Below are 25,863 nucleotides of genomic sequence, written 5' to 3'. Positions count from 1 at the left end.
ATTTAGCTGTAGGGTGTATTTATTGAGTCTATTTAATTTCTGTCTGTTAAAAGATACTTTGTCTATTGGAATAGAAGTCCCAACCCTAAATTTTCTGAAGAAGTTTTATGGAAAGGAATTCCTAGCCAGGGAATCTGATACGAGTAAAATACTCCAAAAAGTGTAGAGCACAAACCCTTTTAGAAATCAAAGAATAGTAGAATGACTGGCAGCCACACTATCACTTGTCGAGGTGATTTTGGAAGCTGCTAGTATTTAACTGGTCTTAAGTGATAGAATTGCTCTATTTAAAGGTGTTAGATCTGAGTCACTGTATGACATGGACCCAAATTGAAGTTTTCCAAAGGTGTTTACATCATTTCTACTTCGTCTATCTTTGAGATACTGATCAGTCAAGCCCTGTTGTGACTTTAGAAACCTCCTTATCTACTGAAAACTGAACTGTGTAATATTGATCCTGGATTTATTGGAAGGTGGCAATATCCTATTACTATTTAGTTACATTTTCTATTTATTAACGTTAACTATTCTCATGAGTGTTGTATATTTTATCAATTGCTATAAACTCATTTCATTCTTGTAACCTTGAGGTTTATTTAAATTTGATTATTTGAAATTATAATGCCATTATAGTTAACTTGGTTCTCTAGTTTTTCTTAAACTTTGTAAATCTGATACTTAAAAATGTAAACATTCAAGGGATCTTTTTATGGTTGTGAATTAACACTAGAAGAAAAACACAGCTGGCAAATTGACAGTAGCATTGTTAAACACTTCATTTCTTCTCTTTGGAGGCACCTAATGTTTGGCCTAAAAAGCCATTAAAATTTTAGATTAGATTCTATTTGTATTGTGTAGTAAAAAGAGGATTTCCTTTCTATTTGCTCCTTCTGTTAAATTAAATTCTTTGTGGGAATCTCTGTAATTTGCATTCAGAGATTTGTCTATGATTACCTTAGCTCTCTTTTAAATGCTTCACCTAACTACATCTTGAAAGCCCAGATATAGATAGATAGATAGATAGATAGATAGATAGATAGATAGATAGATAGATAGGTGATTTAACAATCTAAAGTTCTAGATATCTTTTGTAAACACCCATATAACATGTACTCATGTGGGGCTCAGAGATAGTATTTTAAGGCCATGTCAGTGCATTTGATGTGATCATTCAGTTTGTTTGCAAAGTCTTTACAATTTATCAATGTGAAATTAATTAGTAATGATACTGTATTTTACCTAGTCTGATCATTTTTGGTATTTGTACATTTCTCTTGTTTCCTATTTTTAAGGTCTGTTAATTTTGAGTAAGTGTAGAAGACTTACAGTGGATCACCAACTTCCAGCTGATTTGTTTTGGCCTGTTTTCAGCTATAACATATTTCGTAAAAAAAAACAATAATAAAAAATCCCATCTGAGGAAGCGGGTGGGATTTTTGTTTATTTCAGGCCATTTGGAGAAACATTTACGTTATTTAAAAAATTTTAAACTTTTGGGTGGTAATAATCCAGATTTACCAAAAAAAGTTTAAAAATAGTACAAATGACTTCTGTATATCCTTCATCCATCCAATCTGCATTCCTTCCTTGGAGCAGGAGGCTGGGTAGAGAATGAGATTATGGCTTGAACAAATTATTCAGATAATCTTGCCTTTAAGTTTCCAGACACTAAATCTGATTTCTTAACCTGTGGGGATTTTGTCTGTCTGTTTTTTAGGGTGACACAGACTTATGACGCAGGTGCATGTATCTATTTCTACTTTGCCTTTAACTACAGGGGAATAAGTGACCCACTGACTGTGTTTGACCAGACTGAGGTAATTGTATGCATGAATATTAGTTTACATTCTTTCATTAATTTTGATAAACTTCACCATCAATTTATGAACTTTAGTTTGACTCTTTTAATCACTTGTGGCTTACCTGGTTGATATCCCATAAAAACAAGAAGCATATTTGTTGCACTGGGTTGTATACTGAAGTGTGAGTCTAAAATTAATATTCTCTACATATATTACAATTAATGTTCTAAAATTAATATTCTGTAGCTCGTGATTTTTTTGGTTGTTACTTATACTACATACTACCATTTGAAATTAAATAACAAAGGACCATAGAAATTGTTGATATCACTTTGGCAGCCCACTCAACTCCAGGTGGTGGCTATTGAGGTCAGCAGCCCTAATGCTCTTGGTCGTTGTTGCTGTAATATCCTTATTTTAGGTTTATAATTTGTTTGCTAAAGCTGTATGTAGGCCATTGAGATTCATTTGCTAGCAGTTTTTATATTTCTTAAGTGGCCTTAAGCTTCTTATTTATTTTGTTAATCCTCACTTGAGGATATTTTTTTCATTGATTTTTTGAGAGAGTAGAAGGGAGGGAGAGAGGGGGGGTGGAGAGAGAGAGAAGAGAAAGAGAAACATTGATGTGAGAAAGAGAGAGAGACATCTATCAGTTGCCTCTAGCATGCGCCCCAACCAGTGCTGGGGATTGAACCTGCAACCCAGCTGCATGCCCTTGACCAGGAATTAAACTTGAGACAACTTCAGTGCGTGGGCTAGTGCTCTGACTACTGAGCCAAACGAGCCTGGGTAAGCTTCTGATTTTTATAAAACCTCTGTTTGATGGTATTTCTTGTTACAACTATGCCTAGAGTTGAAGAAACAGACTAGAATATAAAGGAACTGGGAAGACACTGAGGTTTGTTAAAACCTCAGGTATCCTAGTGTTTCAACTCTATTACTTGCCTACCAAAGATTGTACCACAAGATGATTTTCAGTGGACACTTTTAGACCCAAACCATAGTCAAGGTTTGGTTGGCTCCCACCTATGCCTCTCCCACAACCCAACTTTAGCTTCTCCAAGTAAAATTGAAATACAGTAAAGTGTATAGTTTGATGAATATTGATGTATACGTACACCAGTGAAATCATCATCCCAATCAAAATAATGAACATACCCATTACCATTACCCTCAAACGTTGAAGTACTTTCCCATCATCTTAAACTTTCAGTGTTTTTGTATTGCCCTTTGGCTGCCCAATGCCTCTTCCCTGTAGTACTACAAGAGTGAAATTATTCCTTTTTTCCCAGTCCAAACTGCCATTCTTTAAGTGCTACTAATTTCAAGTAGTTATTGCTTTATTTAAAATAATTCATTAGAAGATATAATCTCTTAGAATGGGGCTGCCATATTTATGATTCATTTGAAAAATATTAAGTGATGAAAGTTCTTTTAAATTATTTTGCAATGAGATATGGGCTATCTGGCCCACATGGACCCTTTTCTGTCCTGGCCTAATTCCTGATGGTTTGTACAACCTGAGTAATTCTGAGAGGTTCAAGGCTGTGTAGATATTTCACTTCATTGCTACTACATAGTCATGAATTGAATGTAACTTCAGTTTCGGTTACCCTTTTTTTCACCCTGTACTTAAGTGATTCTTTATTTTGGTTTTAGCATTTATCTTTCCCACCTTAGTGCTCTGTAAGGATTCTAGTCAGGCCTAGTATGTTAGGAGGATAAAACAAGTTTGGGTTTTTTTTTCCCACACTTAAATATCCGTATGACAAGTAATTTTCCCCATAAGGGCTTTTATGGTTGATTCCTGATAGCTTCATAACTAATCTCGAGTCTGATGCCCACTGTATGATACTAGGTTGATAATTTAACCATCTAAGCCTCATTTTCTTTATCTGTGAAATATGAATAATTGTAATTATTCCATAAGGCTGTGGTAAAAACAAATGAGTTACTGAAGGTAAATTGCTTAGTACTTTTCTAGACATACAATAAGCAGTCAATAAATGTTAGTTACTAATGTTTATTGGTATAGTGAGATGTTTACTTCAGAATAGGACCTGGTTTTGTCTTTACAAAACTTTTTTTCATTATTAACAATTTAGTACTGCTAAATTGATTATTTTGCCTTCTTTTCTAGAATCTGGAAGTGACTATTGTAGATATTTTGACTATTCACTGGAAAAACTGTAAAACTAGGCTATATATTTTAATTGCTTTTTAAATGCAGTTAACCTAAGAGAAAGGAAAATTAGGCTTCTAGGTTATTATTTAACCCAGGAAGTATGTACCTCCTTTGGGAGTTGGCTCTTACTCTCACTTCAAAGTGAAATCTATTTGTTCTTTTATTTCCAAATACAGGCAGCTGCTAGAGAAGAAATCCTTGCTAATGGAGGGAGTCTGTCACATCACCATGGAGGTATTCTTCTTTAGTATTCCTAATGTAAATTTCTGATATTCCTAATGTAAAAGACATTTGGTTTGATGAAATGCTGGGGAGAGTCATAATAGGAATAGTACGAGAGCACTTGAGATTTCTTGGAAGTTTTTGTCTGTCACCGAGATAGTCTAGGTTGTGGGTAGTACCAACAGAAGTGTGACTTGACAAGCCTGCTTAGATCTGAACCTAGAGAGCCTTCTGAGTTCTCAGGGAACTTCATCTTCCTCAAGATCACCTAGCTTGCCTCGGAGGTATTTGACCATTACAACAAAAGTTTTTAAAGGAAATAAAAGAAAAATAACATAAATGCTTTTCAGCCACTATTGGAATGTAGCTGGACATCAGTTTATACCACATATTGAAGAGCTGTTTGTTCTGCCCACTTAGAATTCAATTAATCAAGATAGGATGTGAAAAAACTTTTTTCCAGGATTTTAATGTTGTGTTGTTACTTGGTGACCATTGTGGTACTATTAGGTTTTATCAGAGAATTGATCAAATCACCAATAAAAATTAGGATATATCTGTGTATTAACTGGCTTATGAAAGTTACATGAGGCAATTTTTTAAAAGTGAAACAGTGGCTATTCTGTCATTGTAATTTTTGAGGTTATCTGACTGTCCCCATTAATAGAAATTTGTTCTGAATATATCCCTCAATATAATTTGGTGCTTAGAAAAATAGATATATTTAGATTTTAAGTTTAAAAATATTTTTTAGGGAGGAGCATTAGGATAAACAACCACCAAATTAAAAAAATCAGTTTCTACCCCTGCCCTGGATTCTCTATATCCCTCTCTCCCTGTTTGATTTTTCACCATGGCATTTAGCATTATCTAACATGCTATGTATATTTATATTTCTTAAAAGTAGCTATCACCTCCTACTGGAAAGTGAGGATTCAAAGGCAGGGAGTTCTGTTTTGTTTGTTATTGTGTACCAGCACCTAGAACAGTGCTGCCCTCAACGCCCCATCAACCCTCTGTACACGTGTGTAGGGTGAAAGAAAGAATTTTGGTGGAAAAAGAGTGGGCTATAGACAATCTGTATTCATACAACATTATTGTAGCTAGGCCTGTAGAAGATTGCTAATGTGGATGAATGGACTAGAAAGACAATTCCCAGCATCATTGTATCATTATAATCTTTTGCTATCACCTTACTTTTTTCTTAACCCCTACACAAAGATTTCTAACTTAGCTGATTGATAAGCATTAAAATGAATAAATTTGTTGTTTTCTTCCTCTTCCTTTTATTTCTTTTAGTACAGATTGTAATGAATGTTAGAATGACAAAAATGAAGGGAGGAAAATGGATATAAGAAAGCTCAAAGCTTCCGATTAGTCTAAAGGTCTAACTTTGGAAATTTAAACATGAGGTATTTTGTAAAGACAGTTAGGTTTTTAATACTTTCTTTTAAAATGCTCAGAAAGCCATATACATTATTTGAAATCTTTTTTATATATTCTCTTTCTGGATGCCACTATATTAATATGTAAGGAACTTGTAAAAATAGATACTATCATGAAGTAATGCTATATTCTTCATTCTAAATTGATTGCTTGGAGAGAGGAAGCAAAATAAATTTAGCCGTAGTTACTTGTTTGGAGAAAAACAAATTCCATTCTGTAGTCAGTTTTGCCTTTTGGTACATGTCAGCAGCCAACAGTGAACTTTTTCGTTTAAGATCAGAAACTGTAGGTTTCGTGTTTATAATGGTAAATATGAGAGGTGTAAGGATGAAAACAGCTGAATCTTGTATATGGGAGGAATAGTGGTTTAATTGTCATTCAGATAATTAGGTTTTAGATACTCTATTCTCTTGAAACTTGGATTTTGTTACTTGTGAAAGCTGTGGTAATAGTCCAATGTATTAATCAATACACACAAATAGAAGTTTAAAAAAAATACCGTTGGACAGATGTAAACCTTAATTTACCTATAAGATCATGATTCAGTTCTTGATGCCAAAACAAACAATGCAAATAGTTTTCTGTGACTTTTTTAATACAAAGTATGCTTAGTGCTTTTTAATATCGTATATTGTTTTCCATATTATAAATATTATTTTTCCACTAGGCAATAGGGTTTCAAAGGATTATACAGTGACTCTTTTTCTGAAGAACTTTACAGTCCAGTAAAATAAAATATTACAACATCTCAAAAGACCACTGATTAAAATTGCTAGAATTATATCATTACCACTGAAACCAAGGTAAAAGTTTCCCATTTTCTTTTAAAAACACTCAAAAGGTAACTTTAATAAACATGTAGCCCTGGCCTGTTTGGCTCAGCGGTTAGAGCGTCGGCCTGAGGTCCAGAGAGACCCAGGTTCGGTTCCCGCTAAGGGCGCATACGTCGGTTGCAGTTTGTCCCCGGCCCTGGTCGGTCGTGCGGGTGGCAGCCACTCGCTGTGTCCCTTTCACGTCGATGTTTCTCTCTCTCTCGCTCTCTCTGTTCCTCTCTCTCCCTCCGACTCTACCTAAACAAAAAATGGAAAAATGTCCTCGGGTGAGGATAAAAAAATAAAATAAAATAAATAAAAAATAAACATGTAAATGCTACAGATGTTGAGACAGTGAAAAAAAGGGAGTTAGAAGGGAATTAACATTTATAAAGCTGTAAATATTTGCTAGGTGCTCTGCATAAGTTAATCTCCTTTAATTCTGCTGGAAATGCCAGTGGAGTAGATATTATTTCTGTCTTTGAAATGAAGAGATGTTAAAACTCTGAGTGTACAGTAACTTGCCCAAAGTTATAAGCAACAATTGTGAGTGATAGCACTTGAATTTCAATTCAGGTCCTCCTGTTTCAGTGTCCCTGTTCTCTTGCTTAAGAGCCTAAAATACAGAAAATAAGCAAAAAGCTAAAAAGAGTGAAATGAACAGCTTTTGAAAAGATACACAATTTTAAAAGTATATGAAATGAGCCCAGCTGGTGTGGCTCAGTGGTTGAGTGTCGACCCATGCACCAAGAGGTCACCAGTTCAGTTACCAGTCAGGACACATGCCCAGGTTGTGGGCCCGATCCCCAGTGGGGAGGCATGCAGGAGGTGGCCAATCAATGTTCTCTCTCTCTCTCTCCCTCTTCCTTCTTCTCTCTAAAATCAATAAAGAAAAAAACATGTTAAAAAAAGTAAAATAAAAGTATATGAGACGAAATACTAAACATTATTGTTTTTCTTTTAAAATATAAATCCTCTTTTTTTTTAAAATTTGACACTAGTTTACTTGCCCTGCTTTAGCTGTTAAAAAAAAAGAATCAACAATTTTAATTTCCTCATCATACATAATTCATTGTTTTCTCAGTCCTTGCACATAAGTCAGTTTGACTTTCTGGTTGTTTTTATACTTCCCCATTGTATAACATGCCGGCAATATCAGATAATAAAACAAATGCAGGTCAGCTCATGTTATAATAAAACTCCTTGTATAATTTATGTGCATTTTTGGGTTCTAGGCTTATTAGGCCTTTGCTAAAGACTCTGAAGTTTGATGAAATGATTAGCTTTGCCCTGGCTGGTTGCTCAGTGGTTAGAGCATCGGCCCTCAGACCAAAGGATCTCTGGTTTGATTTCAGTCAAGGGCATATGCCTAGGTTGCAAGTTCAATCCCTGGCCCTGGTTGGAGTCGTGCAGGAGGCAACCAATCAATGTGTGTCTCAAATCGATGTTTGTCTCTCTGTCCCTTTTCCGCTCTCCCTTCCACTCTTTCTAAAAAAAAATCAGTGGAAAAATATCCTCAGGTGAGGATTAACCAAAAAAAAGAAAGAAAGAAAGAAAGAAAGAAATTACTAGCTTTAACTTGAAAGTTTGACTTTATATTAATTTATTGAGAGATTTTGCCTTATTTAAATAGAAATCTTTCATTTCTATCATATTTCTCATATTTTTATTTTCTGTGTGGTAAAAAATATGACTACATGGAAACAAACTAAACTACCTGGTTTCACTGTTGCTTAGAAGTAACTAGGTAAGCCTGAATTTTCATATGGGCTGGGAAAATGAAGACGCTTTCCCTTTGCCAGCTTATCTTCTTCTAAACTGCTAAACATTAGTGTGCTCTAGGGCTCAGCCCTGAGCCAGTTCTGTGAGCTTATTTGCTCCCTTAGTGATCACCTCAGTCCTAGGTATTAAAACACCATCTGTATGCTGCTGACTCCCAAATACCAGGTGGCATTAACCACCACTGCCACCGGGGCTACTGCAGTAGCCTCCTGACTGGTCGGTCTGCTTCCACTCTTGCTGTCCTCCTGCTGCTTCTCTTGCTGTCAGAGTAACCTTGTTAAAACTCAATTTTTTCTCCTCACATTCAGAATAAAATATAAAGCCCTTATCACAACCTTCAAGGATATACATGTTGTGTCTTTCTATCCTCATCTCATTACTTTTTCCCTCTAGCACTATTAGCTTTCTTGCTGATCCTCAGACATTTCAACCCCTTTTCCCCTTCAAGGCCTTTGATATTTGTTCTTTCTTTTTCTGATGTTCTTTCTCTTGTCCCCCAGACATTTCATGGCTGACTTTCCCCTTCATTTTGATCTCTGATAAAAATTCCACCGTCTTAGAGGTGTCTTTCCTGTTCTCTTGTGTAGTTTCTGTGCTGTTCATTTGAATCAGTTCAGTGAGGTTACTGACTTTATCTTGTTCATCACTGTGTTCTCCAGTCTCTAGAACAGTGACTAGTTGTTTTACATAGTAGATGCTCAATGAATATGTTAAGTGAGTGGATAAGTGCTCACAGAATTGGGGCAGTTTTGCAAATTATCAAATTGCTCTAAATTTTTCATATTAGAATGGCATTAGTCTCATTGCTAATTTAGTTTAAATGTTTGATAATCAGACCTTGTTTGAATATAGGGTCTAATCATGGAAAGGCTCAATTTATTCCATAATATTTCTGGGTAAGAGAATTAACAGAGTCATTCAGTGGAAAAGTAGGGTAAAAGAATTTGCTAGCTCTTCAACTGTATAACACCAGCCATTTTAGTGTTCTTCAGTAGGTGCATTATGTATGTAAGGTTCCATTTAAACTTGGTCCTAAAACAAATAAAAGTTTGAGAGGCTTATAAACAAAGGGAAAGAACATAGGCTTTGAAATCAATTCTGTATTTGATTCCTGACCCTGCACTCAACTAGCTATATGACATTAGGGTAATAACTTCTCTGAGCTGAAGTGCAAAACAAGAATAATAGAATCTACCTCGTAGATTATTGTAGGACTTAAATGTGATAATGTAGGTAAAACATCTAAAGTATCTTGCATATAGTAGGTGCTTAAAAAATAGTAGCCTCTTGCCCTGGCCAGTTTTGCTCAGTGGTTAGAGCATCGGCCTGCGGACCAAAGAGTTCTGGGTTCAGTTTTGGTCAAGGGCATGTACCTTAGTTGCGATTTGGTCTCCGGCCCTGGTCGGGATCCTGCAGGAGGCAGCCAATCGATGTGTCTCTTTCACATTGATGTTTTTCTCTCTCCCCGACTCTTTATCAGAAGATAAATAGAAAAATATCTTCGGGTGAGGATTAAAAAAAAAAGTAGCTGCTTGCTTGGCTGGTGGGGCTCAGTGCTTGAGTGTCGACCCATGCACCAAGAGGTCAGGAGTTCAATTCCTGGTCAGGGCACATGCCAAGGTTGTGGGCCAAATTCCCAGTGGGGGACATGCAGGAGGCGGCCAGTCGATGTTCTCTCTCATTGATGTTTCTCTCTCTCTCTCTCTCTCTCTCTCTCCTCTACCTTCCTCTGTTTCTAAAATCAATAAAGAAAAAAATAGCAGCTTCTTAAAAGAAGAAAAGCAATAGACAGTACCAAGTGGAAGTATGGTTTGTATTCTCTTTCAAACTTTTTTTTAAATGTTGTCCTCTCCCCCACCCCCAAAAAGAAAAACTGCAAAGACCATTAAAGGTACATGTGCTACTCAGCTTGAAATAAAAGGTCTGGAAGGAAAGAATTAAAAATTTATTTTTTTACCCCATCATGGAGGTCTCTGGCACCACTGATCAGCGAAGACATGAAGTGTATGGTGGACCTGAGCAGATACCTGGCCAAGGTGACTGCCAAAGTGGTCCTGATGCGCCACGGTGGTCCTGATGCACCCAGGTGATGGCTTCACATCTCATGCTGCCTCCTTCCTTCTGGCCTCGGAGCAAGAACTCAAAGTGCAGCTGACACACCTCTGTATGCAGGTGAGGGGAAAAGATGAGGAGGAAAACAACTCTGGAAGTACAAGATGTTAAGGTAAAAGGGGGAGATTCTTCACAATCAAGTTCCCAGTGCTCTTGATCCTGGGACCAAGATTTCAGTCTTGTGGAAACAGCTTATACCTATGTGCTTCAGCCATATTCAACCCAGATTACTCAGAAAAACAGTTTGTGGTATTTGAGGCCAGCTATTATTTCTGCGCTCCTGTCCAACAAAGACATAAATAATGCATGGGAAGTTTGCGTTCCAAAATGTGGAGAGCTATACCGAATTGGGGAACCCCACATGGTTCAAGAACCTCCTGGATTATGGACCTTTCACAGATGCCCTGCCTATAGTCAGGATACTGTTAAAGTACATTATGAGAACAACAGCTCTTTCCTTACTATATCACCAGCATGACCCAACTCATCGAGGTTTCTCACTAGGGAAATATTGCTGTGGAAGAAAATGTAGACTTGAAGCACACAGGGGCTGTGCTTAAGGAGCCTTTTCCACACTATGATTACCAGAGGCAACCAGATAGTTGTATTGCTTCCATTCATTCTTTTAAGACTGTCCTCTCTGCCACTGCCCAGGATGTTATTACTGGGATGAGATTGGCAGTGTTTCCCATAGGCACCTCCTTATTTTGGATGACTCTGTAGAGATGGAAATCTGGCCTGGCTTTCTTCCTTTTGGTTGATGGAAGACCCATTATATCATTGACTACAACCTCTCAACTATGATTTAGGTATGACCAAGTATGCCCTGAAGATGAGGTTTGTGGACCAGGTGTTTAATGAACAAGTGATAGATTTCCTGACTGTGGAGATCATCTTTCCCAAAGGGTCAGGGACATCCAAGTTGACAGTACTTATGAAATCAGCCATGCCCCAGGTGAGCTGCAGTAACATCTACCTGGACACATTTGGCTGCCCTGTGATTGTTGCCTACAAGAAAAATCTGGTAAAAACAACACCCAGGACATCATGGTGCACCACACATTCAAAAAGGTGCTCACACTGCAAGAGCCCTGCTTGTGGCCATTTCTACATCTTGTTCTGCACAGTCATCATCTATATCAGGTTATACTTTTCCATCACAAGGGATCTGTCCAGAAGCCAGGATGAAGGTGGTCCACATCACAGAGCAGATCTTGACCATGGTCAATAAGAGACTAGGTCTCTACCATAACACCAATGAGACTGTCAAGTTTAAGCAGTCCCTCAACAGTGGCAAGAATAGCCTGGGGAAGGAACACAAGGCCTGGACCAGTGTGATTGCTCTGCTGCAGTCCAAGCTGAAGACAGAGTGCTCTGACCTGTGCAACAAAGTGAAAGAAATGCAGAAACTGGATACATAGGTTAAGGAGCTGAAGTCATGATGGAAGCTAAGCAGCTGGCGGCTAGGAAGCTCAAGAAAAACATATATGGAGAAAGAGAGAAGCTCAACTTGGAAAAGTGACTGGAGCTGGTCACCAAGATCAACTATGTCTTGGATGCTCTGTAGCCCCTTTCAGTTGTCCCCAGTGTGGGACCAGAGTGTTGCACTTACAGATGGCGGGGGGCGGGGGAGCATGCTGGCATCTGTATTTGCAAAAGGCTTTCAAGGAAGAGAAGCTAGGCTCTGCCTCAGGCAACACAAGAAGCTTAATTTTTGTCCCTAAAGTGTGTGTTTTTTTAAACCAAAAATTTTAATTGTATTAAAAATAAAATATCAATGTTTCGAACAAAGAAATTTTCAGTATTTGATTGGTTTTGCTTTGTTCTGAAGGCTATGATACTTTTTCAAGCCTGTAAGCTCCTTGTTTTATGCTCTTCTAATTCCTGATGTTTGGGTATTTTGCAAGTGTGTGTGTATTTTTTAATGCATGTGTGACTAAAAGAAATAAAGCAAGGACTGCGAAAAAAATTTTTTTCAATTACAGTTGACATACAATAGTACATTAGTTTTGGGTGTACAACATAGTGATTAGACATTTATATAACTTACAAAGTATGCACCCAATAAGTCTAATATGTGGTTTGTATTCTTAAATCCTTGCTCTAACCATTGAAGAAAGGGTTACAGTTTATTTGAAAAAGATCCAAATTCAAGGGATGTGATTCAACAATTGCCTTAACACATTTTCATCCATAACCTACAGTTGGTCTCACTCTATAGGAAATTCTGTTAAAATTTGTTTGAAAGAGAAACAATTTTCTTCACACTATTGACTACAAAATTTGCTTTAGAAAAATGTCTATTTTCATAAGTGCTTTTCTGCTTAAAGTTAATCATCTAATTTGTAAATTTCAGATATCCTGTGCTACTCAGTATAGGTTCATAAAGCAGAAAACTTTATATATAAATTTTAAATATTGGGTTTAATTGTCCTGCTAAACTTAATAATAGAGCTTTTGAGAGATTATGTATAAAAAAGATTTTTTGTAATTTGTATCCTGAACTTAAAACTCAAGTTGACCTTATAGTAGCATCTTTATTTACTGACCTGGCAGTGTCATGACACTCTCAGCACCATTTTTGAGTTCGAGAGTAGAAGAGCTGGGGGTTGCAAGAATATTGATGCAATTTCTCTTAGAAGGTTTGGCCTGTAATTGTGATTAATAACAGTTGCTTTCACTATCTGGAAACAGACAGGCTGGTTTGTCTGCCTACAATCATGCTATGATAAATGGAGCTATTTTAACTCTGGTTTTGTGTATCAAAGAAAACAGATGTAGTCTGGAACTGGAGGCTATAGGAAGTTTAAAGCCTGCTTAACTTAATCTTCATAGTGCTTGTTTTTTTTAACTGCCGAGCTGGTCAGTTTAAAAAGCAGAGTTTATGTCAGCCACATATTTAATTTCAATTTATGAGTTAAGTTTATAAGTTGTTCATTTGCTAAAATTATACCTAAATCCTTGTCAGGAGGTAAAAAGCTTTGATTAAACTTAACCAGTCTTAGTTTAAATATTGGTGTCCTTACCTAACCAAAATTATTTACTATCGTTCAGAGAATAATTATGGGGCAGCTGCTCTTAGCTATTTTGTGTGGTCTTAACAGAATCCGATAGTATCAGAAACTTTAAAAGTAAAAAGAGACTATTCAGAAGAAAGCAAAAAGATCAGCTTTGAGGCTATTTGTTAAAAACCTGTATTGTGAAATAAAAGACATACCAATTGGAAAGGAAGAAATAAAACTGTTGCTATTTATAGGTGACATGATTGTCTTCATAGAAAATCCCAAAGAATCTACAAAAACAAGCATAGCAATATTGTAGAATACAAGAGTACACACAAAAATCAATGATATTTCTACATATTAACAACAACATATGGAAACTGGAATTTAAAATACCATTTACAGTACCATTTTCCAGTTGCTTCAAAGAAAATGAATTAGGCACATATCTAACAAAATATATACATTCTTAGGCATAAATCAGATGAAATGTACATAAAATCTGTATTCTGAAAAGTATAGAATGCTGATGAAAAAAATTAAACAAGACCTAAATAAGTGGAGAGACTCTATTCCTGGATTGGTAGAAAACTGGACATAGTAAAGATGCCAGTTCTCCTAAGGTTGATCTGTCTGCTTAATGCAATTCCTACCAAAATTTCAGCAATATTTTTAATAGCTATAGAAAAGATTATTCTAAAATTTACATTGTAAGGCAAAGGAACTAGACCACTAAAACAATTTTGAAAAAAAGAAGAAAGTCATAAGAATAAATCTACCTTATTTCAAGACAAATCTACTGTAATCAAGACTGTGTGGTATTGGAAGAGAGATACATTGATCAGTGGAACAGACTAGAGAACCCAGAAATAGACCCATGCAATTATGTCCAGTTGATTTTGACAAAGGTACAAAAGCAATCCAATGGAGGAAGCATATAGATTGTTCAACAAATGGTGCTGGAACAATTGAACATCTGTAGGCAACAGCAACAACAAAAAGAACCTTGACCTTATACCAAAATAATTCAAAATAGATAATGGGCTTAAATGTAAAACAAAAAATAATAAAACTTTTAGGAAAAACAAGATCTTAGGATCTAGAGCTAGGCAAAGACTTCTAAAACTTGTCACCAAAAGTACAGTTCATTAAAGGAAAAATTGATAAACTGGGTCTTATCAAAAGTTAAAAATGTTTGCTCTGTACAGGACTCTTAAAGAAGTTGAAAAGATAAATAAGCTTCAGAGTAGGAGAAAACATGTGCAAACCACATATCCAGCATAATACCTATATCTATGATATATAAAAAACTCTCAAAACTCAATAGTAAAATGCAACACCTATCAAAAAGCTAAAAGTAAAAAATAGTGACAATATCAAATGATGGTGAGGATGTAGAGAAACTAGATCAATCATTCATTGCTAGTAGTAATGTAAAGTGATACAACTATTCTCTAAAGTGGTATAATCATTCAGTAAACGGTTTAGCAGTTTCTTATAAAATCAACCATGCAACTACTATTCTACCTGACAGTTTCACTCTTGGGCATTTATATCAGGCAATTAAAAACTTATGTCCACAACAAAAACCTATATATGAATATGCAGAGCAGCTTTACTCATAATAGCCCCAAACAGCCTGGATGTCCTTCAACTAGTACAGTAGTCCCCCCATACCTACCCGCAGTCAATGATGGTCTGAAAATATTAAATGGAAAATTCCAGAAATAAACAATTTCTAAGTTTTAAATTATAGGCTGTTCTGAATAGCATGATGAAATCTCATGCCATTCTGCTCCATCCTGACCCGGATGTGAATTATTCCTTTGAAGAGCTTATCCATACTGTTAACACTACCTGTCTGTTAGTCACTTAGCCACCTCAGTTATCAGATAGACTATCTTAGTATCTCAGTGCTTGTGTTTAGGTAACCCTCATATTACTTTAAAATGACCCCAAGGTGTAAAAGTAGTAATGCTGGCAATCCATATGTGCCAAAGAGAAGCTGTAAAGTGCTTCCTTTAAGCAAAAAGTGTGTATGCAAAGGAAAAAACAGTATATATAGCTTTTGGTACTATCCATGGTTTCAGGCTCCCACTGGGGGTCTTGTAACATATTCCCTGCAGGTAAGGGGGACTACTGGAAATGGTTCAACACTGGTATGTTCATACCATGGACTACTACCCAGCAATAAGAAATCAGCTACTAATGCATGCAACAACTTAGATGCATCCTCAGGGAACTATTCTGAGTGGTTGCAGAGGAAAGCCAATCCCAAAAGATTTGTGTGATTCTATTTCTATAACATTTGTTAAATGACAAAATTATAGAGAACAGGTTAGTGGTTCCAGGAATAAGATGTGGGGAGGGGATGATTGTAAACAGGCAGCACAGGGATCCTTGTGGTGATGAAACTGTTCTGTGTCTTGACTATATCAATGTCAAAATCCTTGTTGTGATTTTGACTTTTTGATAGCTACCAGATGAGTATAGCCTTTCCAGTATTTAATGTTTATTAGATAATGATAACATAGCAGAAAGTTTGTTTTGCCCTTTAAATTAGTTTTGTTTTTGTTCTTGTTTTTTTTCCTTTCTGACTGGCTTTTTTCCCCACAAAACTTGTAAGTTGATTATACTTCCTCTGAAGCAATGTTGTAAAAAGCTAGATTTCAAGACCAGACTATAGAAGCCAATTTAATCCATAATTTAGCCGAACATTTAATAATTTCAGCTATATAATAGGATAAACAAATTTGAGAGCTGACAGAAAATCTGTTGTAAGAATGTATTGATTCCTGTGCCCTCCCACTCATGCAATTACAGGTACCTAGTCCAAGACAAAGGGCAGGAGTGACATTGTGTTCACCAACTCTTACATGTTCTTTATATATCCGTAGTAGCTTCCAACTTCATGTGTATCACCAAGAGAGCATAGGTGGGTTGCATAATACTACTTCTCTTTGGATCTTTAAAGATAATTTTTTTTCACAGCAATTTTATGTCCTAAGACTCATCAAGTACTAAATGTTTATTAGTCTGAGATGCCTGTACTACATTATTAAATTGTCACAGAATAATTAACTTTTTATAGTTAGTTTCATACAATTAGTAAACAGTTAATCCTAATATATACATATTTTAACCCTCATCCGAGGATATTTTTTCCATTGATTTTTAGGGCCAGGGGTTGAACTTGCAACGCAGGTATGTGCCCTTGACCAGGAAATGAATCCTTGACCCTTTGGTCTGCAGGTTGGTGCTCTAACCACTGAGCAAAATGGGCCAGAGCGTAATAGATATTTTTAAGTGTAACATCTGTCAAAAGTGACTTTAGGTAAAAAAAATGTTTTTGGTTAATGCTCACCTAAGGATATTTTTTTCATTGATTTTCAGAGAAAGCGAATAAGCGGAAGGGAGGGCTAGAGGGAGGGAGGGAGGGGGGAAGAGAATGACAGGGAGAGACACAGAGAGAGAGAGAGAAGAGACACACACACCTGCAACCTGCAACCTTTCAGTGCATGGGTCAGTGCTCTGACCACTTACCACACCAGCCAGGGCCAGTAAAATTTATTTTTAATGTTTTTATTTTTTTTATTTTTATAGGGCCTTCTGGTGAAAACCGGAAGACCTACTAGACAAACTTGAAAAGAGCTGTAAGCACTTATTTTTAATGTTTTGTGTTGTCAAACACAGAAGCCACTCAGCTACCTGTGACTATGTACATTTAAATTAATTAAAATTAAAAATCTATTTTCTTCATTTACAGTAGCCACCTTTCAAGTGATTAATATTCATGTGTGGCTAGGGGGCTACTATATTAAATAGTGCAGAAACAGAACATTTCTCTCATCACAGAAAATTCTGTTGGACAGTGCTGTGAAGCTTTATTTTATATATATTTTCACATATTGGCTGGAAAAGTGTCCCAAAAAGTGACTTAAAAGTTTTTTTTTCAATAGATATTAGATTCAAGTCTTTAAGAGTTAACTTTTATATAAAGTATGTTTGCCATTAATGGTTCCTTTTTCTCAGTGTTACAGTAGATACAATCTCAGAATTTCTCTTAATTTGGTCAATAGCCTCAAATTTAGAACAGGGTCACTGCAATGGCAATAAGCCATTTTCTGCTAATCTAGTCGGTTGTAGCAGGGAAGGTGTGTTGCCTTTATGGAAATTTTTTGGGCTCCTAGGAGATAGACACTTGGAGGCATATAGTCCAAGATTTCTTGGTCTTGGCACTGCTGACATTTTTGGCTAGATAATTCTTTGCTATGGGGGTTATTCTCTTGTATTTGTAGTATGTTTAGCAGCATCCCTGTCCTCTACTCACTAGATGCTGGTAATGTTGCCCCAGTTGTGACAACATTGCTAAATGTCCTGTGGGGTGCAAAATTGCCCCCGTTGAGAACCACTGATAAGTCCAGAGTCCTAGAGATTTGAAGAAAATGAGAGTTTTAGGTTCCATTACATACTTTCTCCTCTTTTAGCTACATAGAATTGCTCTAAGTATATCCAAGAAATAATGTCAGAATATAGGGAATACAAGACAGATATAACCAAAGTAAATTAAGGAAACCCAGATTGCTTTTCCTAGATATTTTAACCCCTACCCCTTATCTAAAATGACTTATAGATAACTGTCATATAGTATTTATTTTTTTTTATTTCATTTACCATTTATTGAATTCTTACTGTGTGGCATACACATGTTATGCAACAGGGCTACAAAAATGAATAAAATATGGTCTTAGTCTTTAAGGAGCATATGATGTTTTCTCTCCTTTTCTGCCCTTATCTATCTCATGTTATTTGACTTATTCACTTGCTTTTGACTTTGTTGTATAGGCATTAATTTCCACTGAGTTTAAATTTCAAATGTGGCAAGTCACCTTTGGGGGATGTGTAGCAGAATTAACATATGACTGTGTTCTGAAGACAGATTGATTCTGGCTCTTGTGATTTGTTATTACCCTAGAAATACAATTTTTTTTTTTTCTGCTCCATAATCTCTAAATACCTATTCAAGTATCTGTAAGTTCTTAGAGCTATTGTATAAACTGCAAAGATGAAATCTTAGCATGAAGAAAATGGACATTTTAAATATTTTTAAATCATTTTAGAGAGAGAGGGGAAAAGAGAAAAAGAGGGGAAACAGATTTGTTGTTCCACTTATTTATGCATTCTTTGGTTGATTCTTGTATGTACCTTGACCTGGGATCGGACTCGAAACCCTGGCGCATCCGGATGATGGTCCAACCAACTGAGCAATGCCGCCAGTGCCGACATTTTACATATTTGATAAAAGAAAAATCTTGTCATATATTAATTGCTTTGTTAACACGGTATTCATGAATTTGTCTTCCTGATATCAGAAGTTTCATTAGTAGAAAATAAATCAGATGAATTAAAATCAAACATGACTTTACGTATCTAAGAATTAAATAAGGCTTGTGAATAACCATAATCCCATCTCGTACACCTTTAAAGGCTGGGTGTTAGCATCCCTTATTTGGATATTGGTTGGCTAACATTTAGCATGTACTTCCACCAAAATCAAACACACAGAAATGTGCTTTGTAGTACAAACAAATGGACAACTGAATTTTTTCTTGAGACCCATGCCCTCTCTGAAGGAACATCATCACAGTCAAGTCAACAGGTACCTCAAAGAGTGGAAATTGTTCATTGTCCTCTTCTGTTTCCATCAGTACCCAAAAAGATTTATGGGGCCAGAACCTTATCTGGCAAGAGGTTGGGTATACCTCTAGTTCTGGTTCCTTACATAATTCACCAGTAGTTTAGTTGCGTTAACTTAAACCTTGAAATACAAAGTCGATGCTTGGGTCACTCAAACAAGCAGCTAAGTCTAGATTCTGTTTTTAAAATATGACCTTTAGAATAGTGTTAAAGGTATCTAGAGTGCTTTAACTACAATTTTCAAAGTATAGTTGTTACAATAATGGTTAGATGCTTTTATTCTACTTTGGCTAAATTCTGCTTCTGAGCTTTAGCTTCAGTAATCTTCTAAATGTACAGTCTCTTTCATAATAAGTATATAATAAATCTTTTCAGCCTTATAGTCAAATTCATAATGCAAAAAGTTTTAACCATATCTAGTAAAAAGAACTTTGGCTAGTAGAACCTACATGTATCACTTTTAAGATAGGACTATTGGCTAGTTTCTGCTAAGTCTTCAGTCCTTTAGGACGCCAAGTGTAGTCCCAGATAATTTTTGATGGCTAGGCTAACCATCAAGTCCACATTTTCCATACACAACACTTTTACTCCCCCCCCCCCCATACATATCTGTTAATTCTTTTATGCTGTTAATCTTACCACAAAAATGCATTCTTTCTTAGAAATGTTAGCATCCAAAGGGGATTATTGAGCCTTTGTTTTCAAGTATCCCCAAAAGCTTCGTTTTCTCTGTTCCAAAAATAAGTTTTTAAAAATGTACTATAGTCCAACCGGTGTGGCTCAGTGGCTGAGTGTCGACCCATGCACCATGAGGTTGCCAGTTTGATTCTTGGTCAGGACACATGCCCAGGTTGTGGGCTCAATCTTCATTGTGGGGCATGCAGGAGGCGACCAGTCGATGTTCTCTCTCTCCAGACCGCAGGCCGATGCTCTAACCGCTGAGCCAAACCGGCCAGGGCTCGATGTTCTCTCTCATTGTTGTTTCTATCTCTCTCTCCCTCTCACTTCCTCTCTCTCTAAAATCAATAAAAGGAAAAAATAAATAAAAATATACTATATATTGGGAAAAAACACAAAATACTTGTTTTATTCAGTCTGTATGTGCATTATCAGAAGTTAAATTATAAAAAAAGTGAACTCCACCTTTAATTTAAGCAGATAGAGAATTTCCCTCATTTGTTTTCTATTATGTTTAGTATTTGACTGATCTATGTTTTGTTTTGTTTGTTTGTTTTTTGTATCTTTAAAAATGCTTCTAAGACTCTTAAATACCTGGCTTAAGTACTTTGGGCATTATATATTTAGAATAATTGTGAACTATGGAATATAGAGTCCCTGTCTTGTTTTCAGAGGTGGTGGAATTGACTTTCTGTAGTTCTAGTGTTGACTCTAAAGCTGGGTTTATACTTCTAGAAAATCAGAAGTTAAAGGACTATAGTTGAGTCAGTAGTCATGAATATCCCACATCAGATAATTCAGGTCTGGAAAGAGCATTAAGCTTCACATGATATGAATGTACACATGCATTTTAATGGATAGCTATACATACAATGAATGTTTCCATCTCAGGCTACCTACTTTTGCTGGTATTTGTGTGTGGATAGATATAGATATAGATATAGATATAGATATAGATATAGATATAGATATAGATATATTTTTAATCCTCACCCAAGGATATTTTTTCATTTGTCATCAGATAGAGAGAGAGAAACATCAATGTGACAGAGACACATCGACTGGTTGCCTCCTGCATGACCCCTACCAGGGCCAGGACTGAACTGCAACTGAGGTACGTGCCCCCTGAATGGAATCAAACCCACGACCCTTTGGTCCGTGCTGATGCTCCAAACGCTGAGCCAAACTGGCCAGGGCTATTTTTGCTGCTTTTATTCATCTGTTGTCCCTTCCTCCAGTATGACATGCTACATAAAGGACAGACAGAGTATCATTTCCTTTTCTGAAAATGAGCTTTATAAATATTTAAGCAGCTACTATAGAGTTGTGCACATGTGTGTTACACGTGTCCAGATCTGTATAGTCAGCTAATATCTAAATATCTTGCAATACAAATAAAGATAGTACAAATGACATCATTATTATTGTTGGTTAGCTCTTGAATAAAAATCTTCTACTCTGAAATATGATGCCTCTTTGGGTTTAGCACCTTTGGTGTTTTGTTGTTGTTTTTAATTTATCCATTCATCTGAGACAGCCAAAGGAGCTTCTCTAGAATTTTATAAAGGCTGTTTTTAATAACTGTCTTATTGCAAAGACTCATTGAACATTTTTACTTAAATTGTGTTTTTTGTTTGGACACTTAATTCTACAGTGTAGTTGACTTAAATGGTTAAACAAAACCAAAAAGATTCCTAGTCCCTTTAATTGCGTAAGTCATGATTTCTGATCTCAGTTCAAATTCTATTATCACTAACAGAAGAAACAGTCCTCTGCCATGAAGGGGTTAAATTCTTTCATTAAATATGTTTATGAGGGGCCACATCTATGCTGCCTTTACTGCCTTTTTTTAAAAAAAAAAAACTTTCTAGTTCACTAATCAAATGTATGTTAGATTGATTATTGTAAAAGTATAAACCATAGAAAATTTGACAAGATAGATGTGTAAATTATCCTTCTGACAGAACTAATGATGCACTCCAAGCACCTTCTGTTTTCCAGCGCTTGGTGAGCGACTTCATTAAATATGCAATGGCTGTTGGGTGGCTTCTCAAATGATGGTTCAGTTCCTTGTGGAATTGTATTATTACTAGAGGTGTAAAATCAGGCTGACTAGCTAGCTGTTGGGCATCCTGCTGAGGTTCTAATGTGCTCCATCTTGTTGGAGCAGTTGTTTGCAGTGTTTTCAGGACAATTAGATCCATAACCACGGGCCACATTCAGTGAAACTATATTACAGATAACAGTGGAGACTGGCATTGACTGCTCTTCACCCCTCTCTGTTGAGCTGCCTCAGTGTGGGTAGCTTATAATAATGCCACTTCTGCCACTCACAGAGTAGTTGCATTTTTTTTTAATACCTTGGAGCAAATCTGGAAATCCTGATTTGTAACGTTTTTTAAGTTCTTAAAATCATAGGATATTTGAGGTGAAAAGACTTTATAGATTTTAATCCCTTTGCAGATGAGAAAACTGAGGCTGAAGCACTGTGATGGGTTGTCCCTTAGGTAGATAGTAGGAGGACCTGGTAGAACATCTTTTAGGTGGTAGAGATTACATCAATAGGAATTTGTACTGTTTGGCTTCCAGTTTTAGAGTTTTTTTAAACAAAATTTTTCTTTTTTGAATTAAATTTTTTTTTCTGCTCTATCTCGCTTTTCCCTATTGTAACACTAGCAATGCTTTTTTATTTCTAGAAGCTAAGCAGAAATATTTTGCTTTTTGAGGATATCATGGTATTTATTATTTTAATGACAATTCCATGGTTTTCTGATGAACTGGACATAAAAGATGCTTTGAATTGAGCTTGAAATGGTATTTAAGGTTTCCAACAGGCAGATGCTATAATGTATCACTGTAGCCTGATAAATGGGAGTGCATTTTAGAATGACAGGCTGAATACTTTAATGAAGGAAGGCTTCCCATTTCCATTGGCCAATTAAATCACTGTTGATGACTTTGGATCATTAATGAACATTTTTAGAAAATGACCATTTGAATTTAATTATTACAATAATACATTTGAAAAGTACTAACCACAAGTAGTCCTATCCATAAATTAAAGATTTACTCATTTCACCACAGATAAGTCAGCATATTGCTTTGCTTTTTAGTGCCAAAGCAAATTGACATTTCAGAATTTTTTTTACAGATTAAGTATATATCCTTTCTTATAAAAGTTCTACTTAGATAGGTTATGTTTTTATTCACTGTCTGTTAAAAGATGATTTATGCTGGTAGCCATTATATCACTTCATTATTCTCAGAAAAACTTAGACCAAGAACAAAGAAGGGGAACATTATACAGTATGTAAAAGCAGAAGATTAAGTTTTAAGATGGATTAGGTGTTTGATTTATTTAGTGCCTAAAGAAATCTCTAATTTGGGTAAAACAATAGGAGGAAAATAACCATGCAAATTTATTTACAAGTGATATGAAAAGAAAATGCAAGAGGAAAACCTTCATAACCAGATTTTTTTTCTTTAACCCAGGGTTCAGATTTTCTTAAAGTTTTTTAAGCTTTTGTTCTCTTCAAAATATTTTACATTTATGTAGCCTGTCATTTTTGCTATATTATACACAACAGATTCACCTGAATATGATGTTTTTTCTTGAATTAACTTTATTTTCTCTGAAACTTTGGCTGTTTCGGTTGTTTTGAAATGCACATTTTTCTCATTTTGTTATTTGTAAAATGGGCCATAATCTCAGTCCAAGCTTTCTTCATCTTCATTTCATAGTTTACAGAAAAAGGAGACACTGTGGAGCACAGGCTTCCCCTGGGAATACATTGGGCTTAATGAGCTTGATAGTCTGGTGGGCTCAATAAATCAAATAAAGCAAAACATTTCTCATTTTTGAATAAAAGCATTTATCACACAGTGTTTGTTCATTCATGGTCACAAGATTGATTGGTTCCCAGCATCACAGTGTATATTGAAGCATTTTTTATTTTGTTTTTCCAGTGGGCAAGTTACGAAAACAGTGGCTAAAGGATAGTATCTCTGATGTCGGCTTCGGGATGCTGAAGTCTGTCAAGGAATATGTGGACCCCAATAACATCTTTGGAAACAGAAACCTTTTATAAATCCATTACTATTGTTATGGAAAAAAATGTCACTTTTTTTTAAAGTCTTCAACTATGGTTATGCCAGTAATCATATATATCATGAATTATATTTCGGCTACATTTATTTGTTGGTTTAACATAAGTTTGTTTCATTCTGTAGTTTGTTTTGTCTCTACATTTATGGATTGACAGATGGTATTCCTAAGTCTCTCTCATTTGGTTGTCATTTCAGATTTTAGTCAGGCAGCACAAGTCTGCCAGTTACTCAGACGAAGATATTGCCAGCTGTTTTGTATTGATGTTTCCTCTTGGGAACAAAGACGGATTTTGGTGTCATCTATTGCTTATCCAGCCTCTTTTTAAAAACAGCATCTCTGGGAAGCAGATAATTTTGGGAAAGATTCCACTGAGGAGTGATACACATGTATGTTTAAGAGTGCATTCTAGTGTGAGTAGGCCATTAAGGGAGGAGGATACTTGTGAAAACAATTGGCAGCCTGTTAACTTAGAATGCTTTCAGTTCTGTAAGGTGCTTGGCCTACTTTTTTAAAAAAATTAGTATACAATTATAAAACTTTAAATCATCAGTATACAAATTATTCTGTTTGGGGACATGATTTTATTCTCCATATTTCTGTTTTTACAGATGTATGAGTTGTATTTGTATCACTGAGATAACCTTTTGTTATATCCTGTTTCATTCATGATATGTTTTATAAGAAAAGCTCATTGTATGAAAGAAAACAGGTTTACCATGAAATGAAAGCCTTTATTCAGCTTACAATCGTAATGTCTTTGATTTCACATTCTTGTTGCTGAGATGCAGAGTTTGCAACAGGAGAGAAGGAAGACTCTGCTTAAAGTCTCCAGATGGAAGAATTGTTTGGCTAAAGAAACACAGTCATCATTCAGCTATTGAATTTGAAAGCCTCAACAGTTTCAATGATAAGAATCTGTTTTTTTTAATTAACCCAAACATGATACATTTTCATATAAAAGTAAAATCTCAGTTTTTAATAATGGTTTACTGCCTTTTTTGAATTACTGGTTTAACCTAAATTTTAAACTATAATGTATTAATACAGCATAATCAAAAGTTTGAAATACCATATTTCTTAAATGATATAGCATTAATCACATTTAGCAAACATTTTTACATTCAAATCTGGAACTAAAAATAAGTGAAATGATTACTTTAAATCACTGTCATATTTTGAGGTTAATGATTCATATTTTGAGATGGATTCTTTTCTTAATGCAATACCTAACTTTTGATAATTTTTTTAAAGTTAATATTTGATCAGATAATGTAGGTTGAAATGCAGATGATTCTGTAAAAGGACACACAGTCTGTCTATGTAGCAACAGCTCCAGAGTATTTTGGGGCGGTTTGACACATTTTATATCTGAATTAGCCTTAAACAGAAACGTAAAAATTTTAAATTGACAAAATGGTATTTTTAAGACTTCAAAATATAAATAATTTTTAATTAATAAAATTGGCCTCAAACTAATTAACTTAAACCTGTAAACAAATAAAAATTAAATATTTGTTTAACAACAAAAAGTAAATATTGGTGTATTAGAAGCTGCCTCTCTGCGTTGGTGATTTATTTTTCATTACAAAATTTCCAGTAGATCTGTGTTTAAAGCCCTTGATACTTGAAATAGTTGGATACTTGATGAAGAAATTACACTTTATTTGCCTCTACAATTATAAAAATCTCAGATTTATAAAATGCATCTATTCATGAAGGTGGTTTCTCTAACTGGTAATCAAAATGTAAAATTTAATATGGTACTAATATCTCACTGGAGTGTATACATGTTTCTGAGTAATTTTTTTTTTTTTTTAAATAAAACTTACAGATTCATAAGCAGATCCATTCCTTTGCATGTGATTGTTATAACATTCTTTCCCAGGGAGTTCAGATTTCAGCAACCTCAGAAATCTGTATTTGATATTAGGAAACTATAAATGTAACACCTGAAATTGTGTTCACTATTGTACCCGAACCTTGTGGAAATCAGTGATTTATGTCTTTGCTTTTCTTC

At 35.5% G+C, this 25,863-nt stretch overlaps 1 protein-coding gene, 1 non-coding gene and 1 pseudogene across 2 annotated transcripts in view; 2 read left to right on the top strand and 1 right to left on the bottom strand.

Moving 5' to 3' along the window:
• The window catches only part of AGPS (alkylglycerone phosphate synthase), a 148,625-nt gene extending 124,708 nt beyond the window's left edge, over nucleotides 1-23,917 (top strand). Inside the window, exons 18-20 of the mRNA XM_036253444.1 lie at nucleotides 1,718-1,817; nucleotides 4,164-4,221; nucleotides 23,705-23,917. Coding sequence (XP_036109337.1) covers nucleotides 1,718-1,817; nucleotides 4,164-4,221; nucleotides 23,705-23,826 — 280 coding nt within the window. The 3' untranslated portion in view covers nucleotides 23,827-23,917. The remainder of the gene's footprint in view (nucleotides 1-1,717; nucleotides 1,818-4,163; nucleotides 4,222-23,704) is intronic.
• LOC118625523 lies at nucleotides 5,617-12,009 on the top strand (annotated as a pseudogene).
• Nucleotides 16,964-17,026, bottom strand: LOC118625913. Its single transcript, XR_004958764.1, has one exon. It is a non-coding gene; the product is annotated as a U7 small nuclear RNA (small nuclear RNA).
• Nucleotides 23,918-25,863: the final 1,946 nt, after the last annotated feature.

Source organism: Molossus molossus, unplaced genomic scaffold (genome assembly GCF_014108415.1).
Source record: "Molossus molossus isolate mMolMol1 unplaced genomic scaffold, mMolMol1.p scaffold_m16_p_11, whole genome shotgun sequence".
Lineage (NCBI taxonomy): Eukaryota > Metazoa > Chordata > Mammalia > Chiroptera > Molossidae > Molossus > Molossus molossus.
This window is presented reverse-complemented; position numbering and strand designations above follow the sequence as displayed.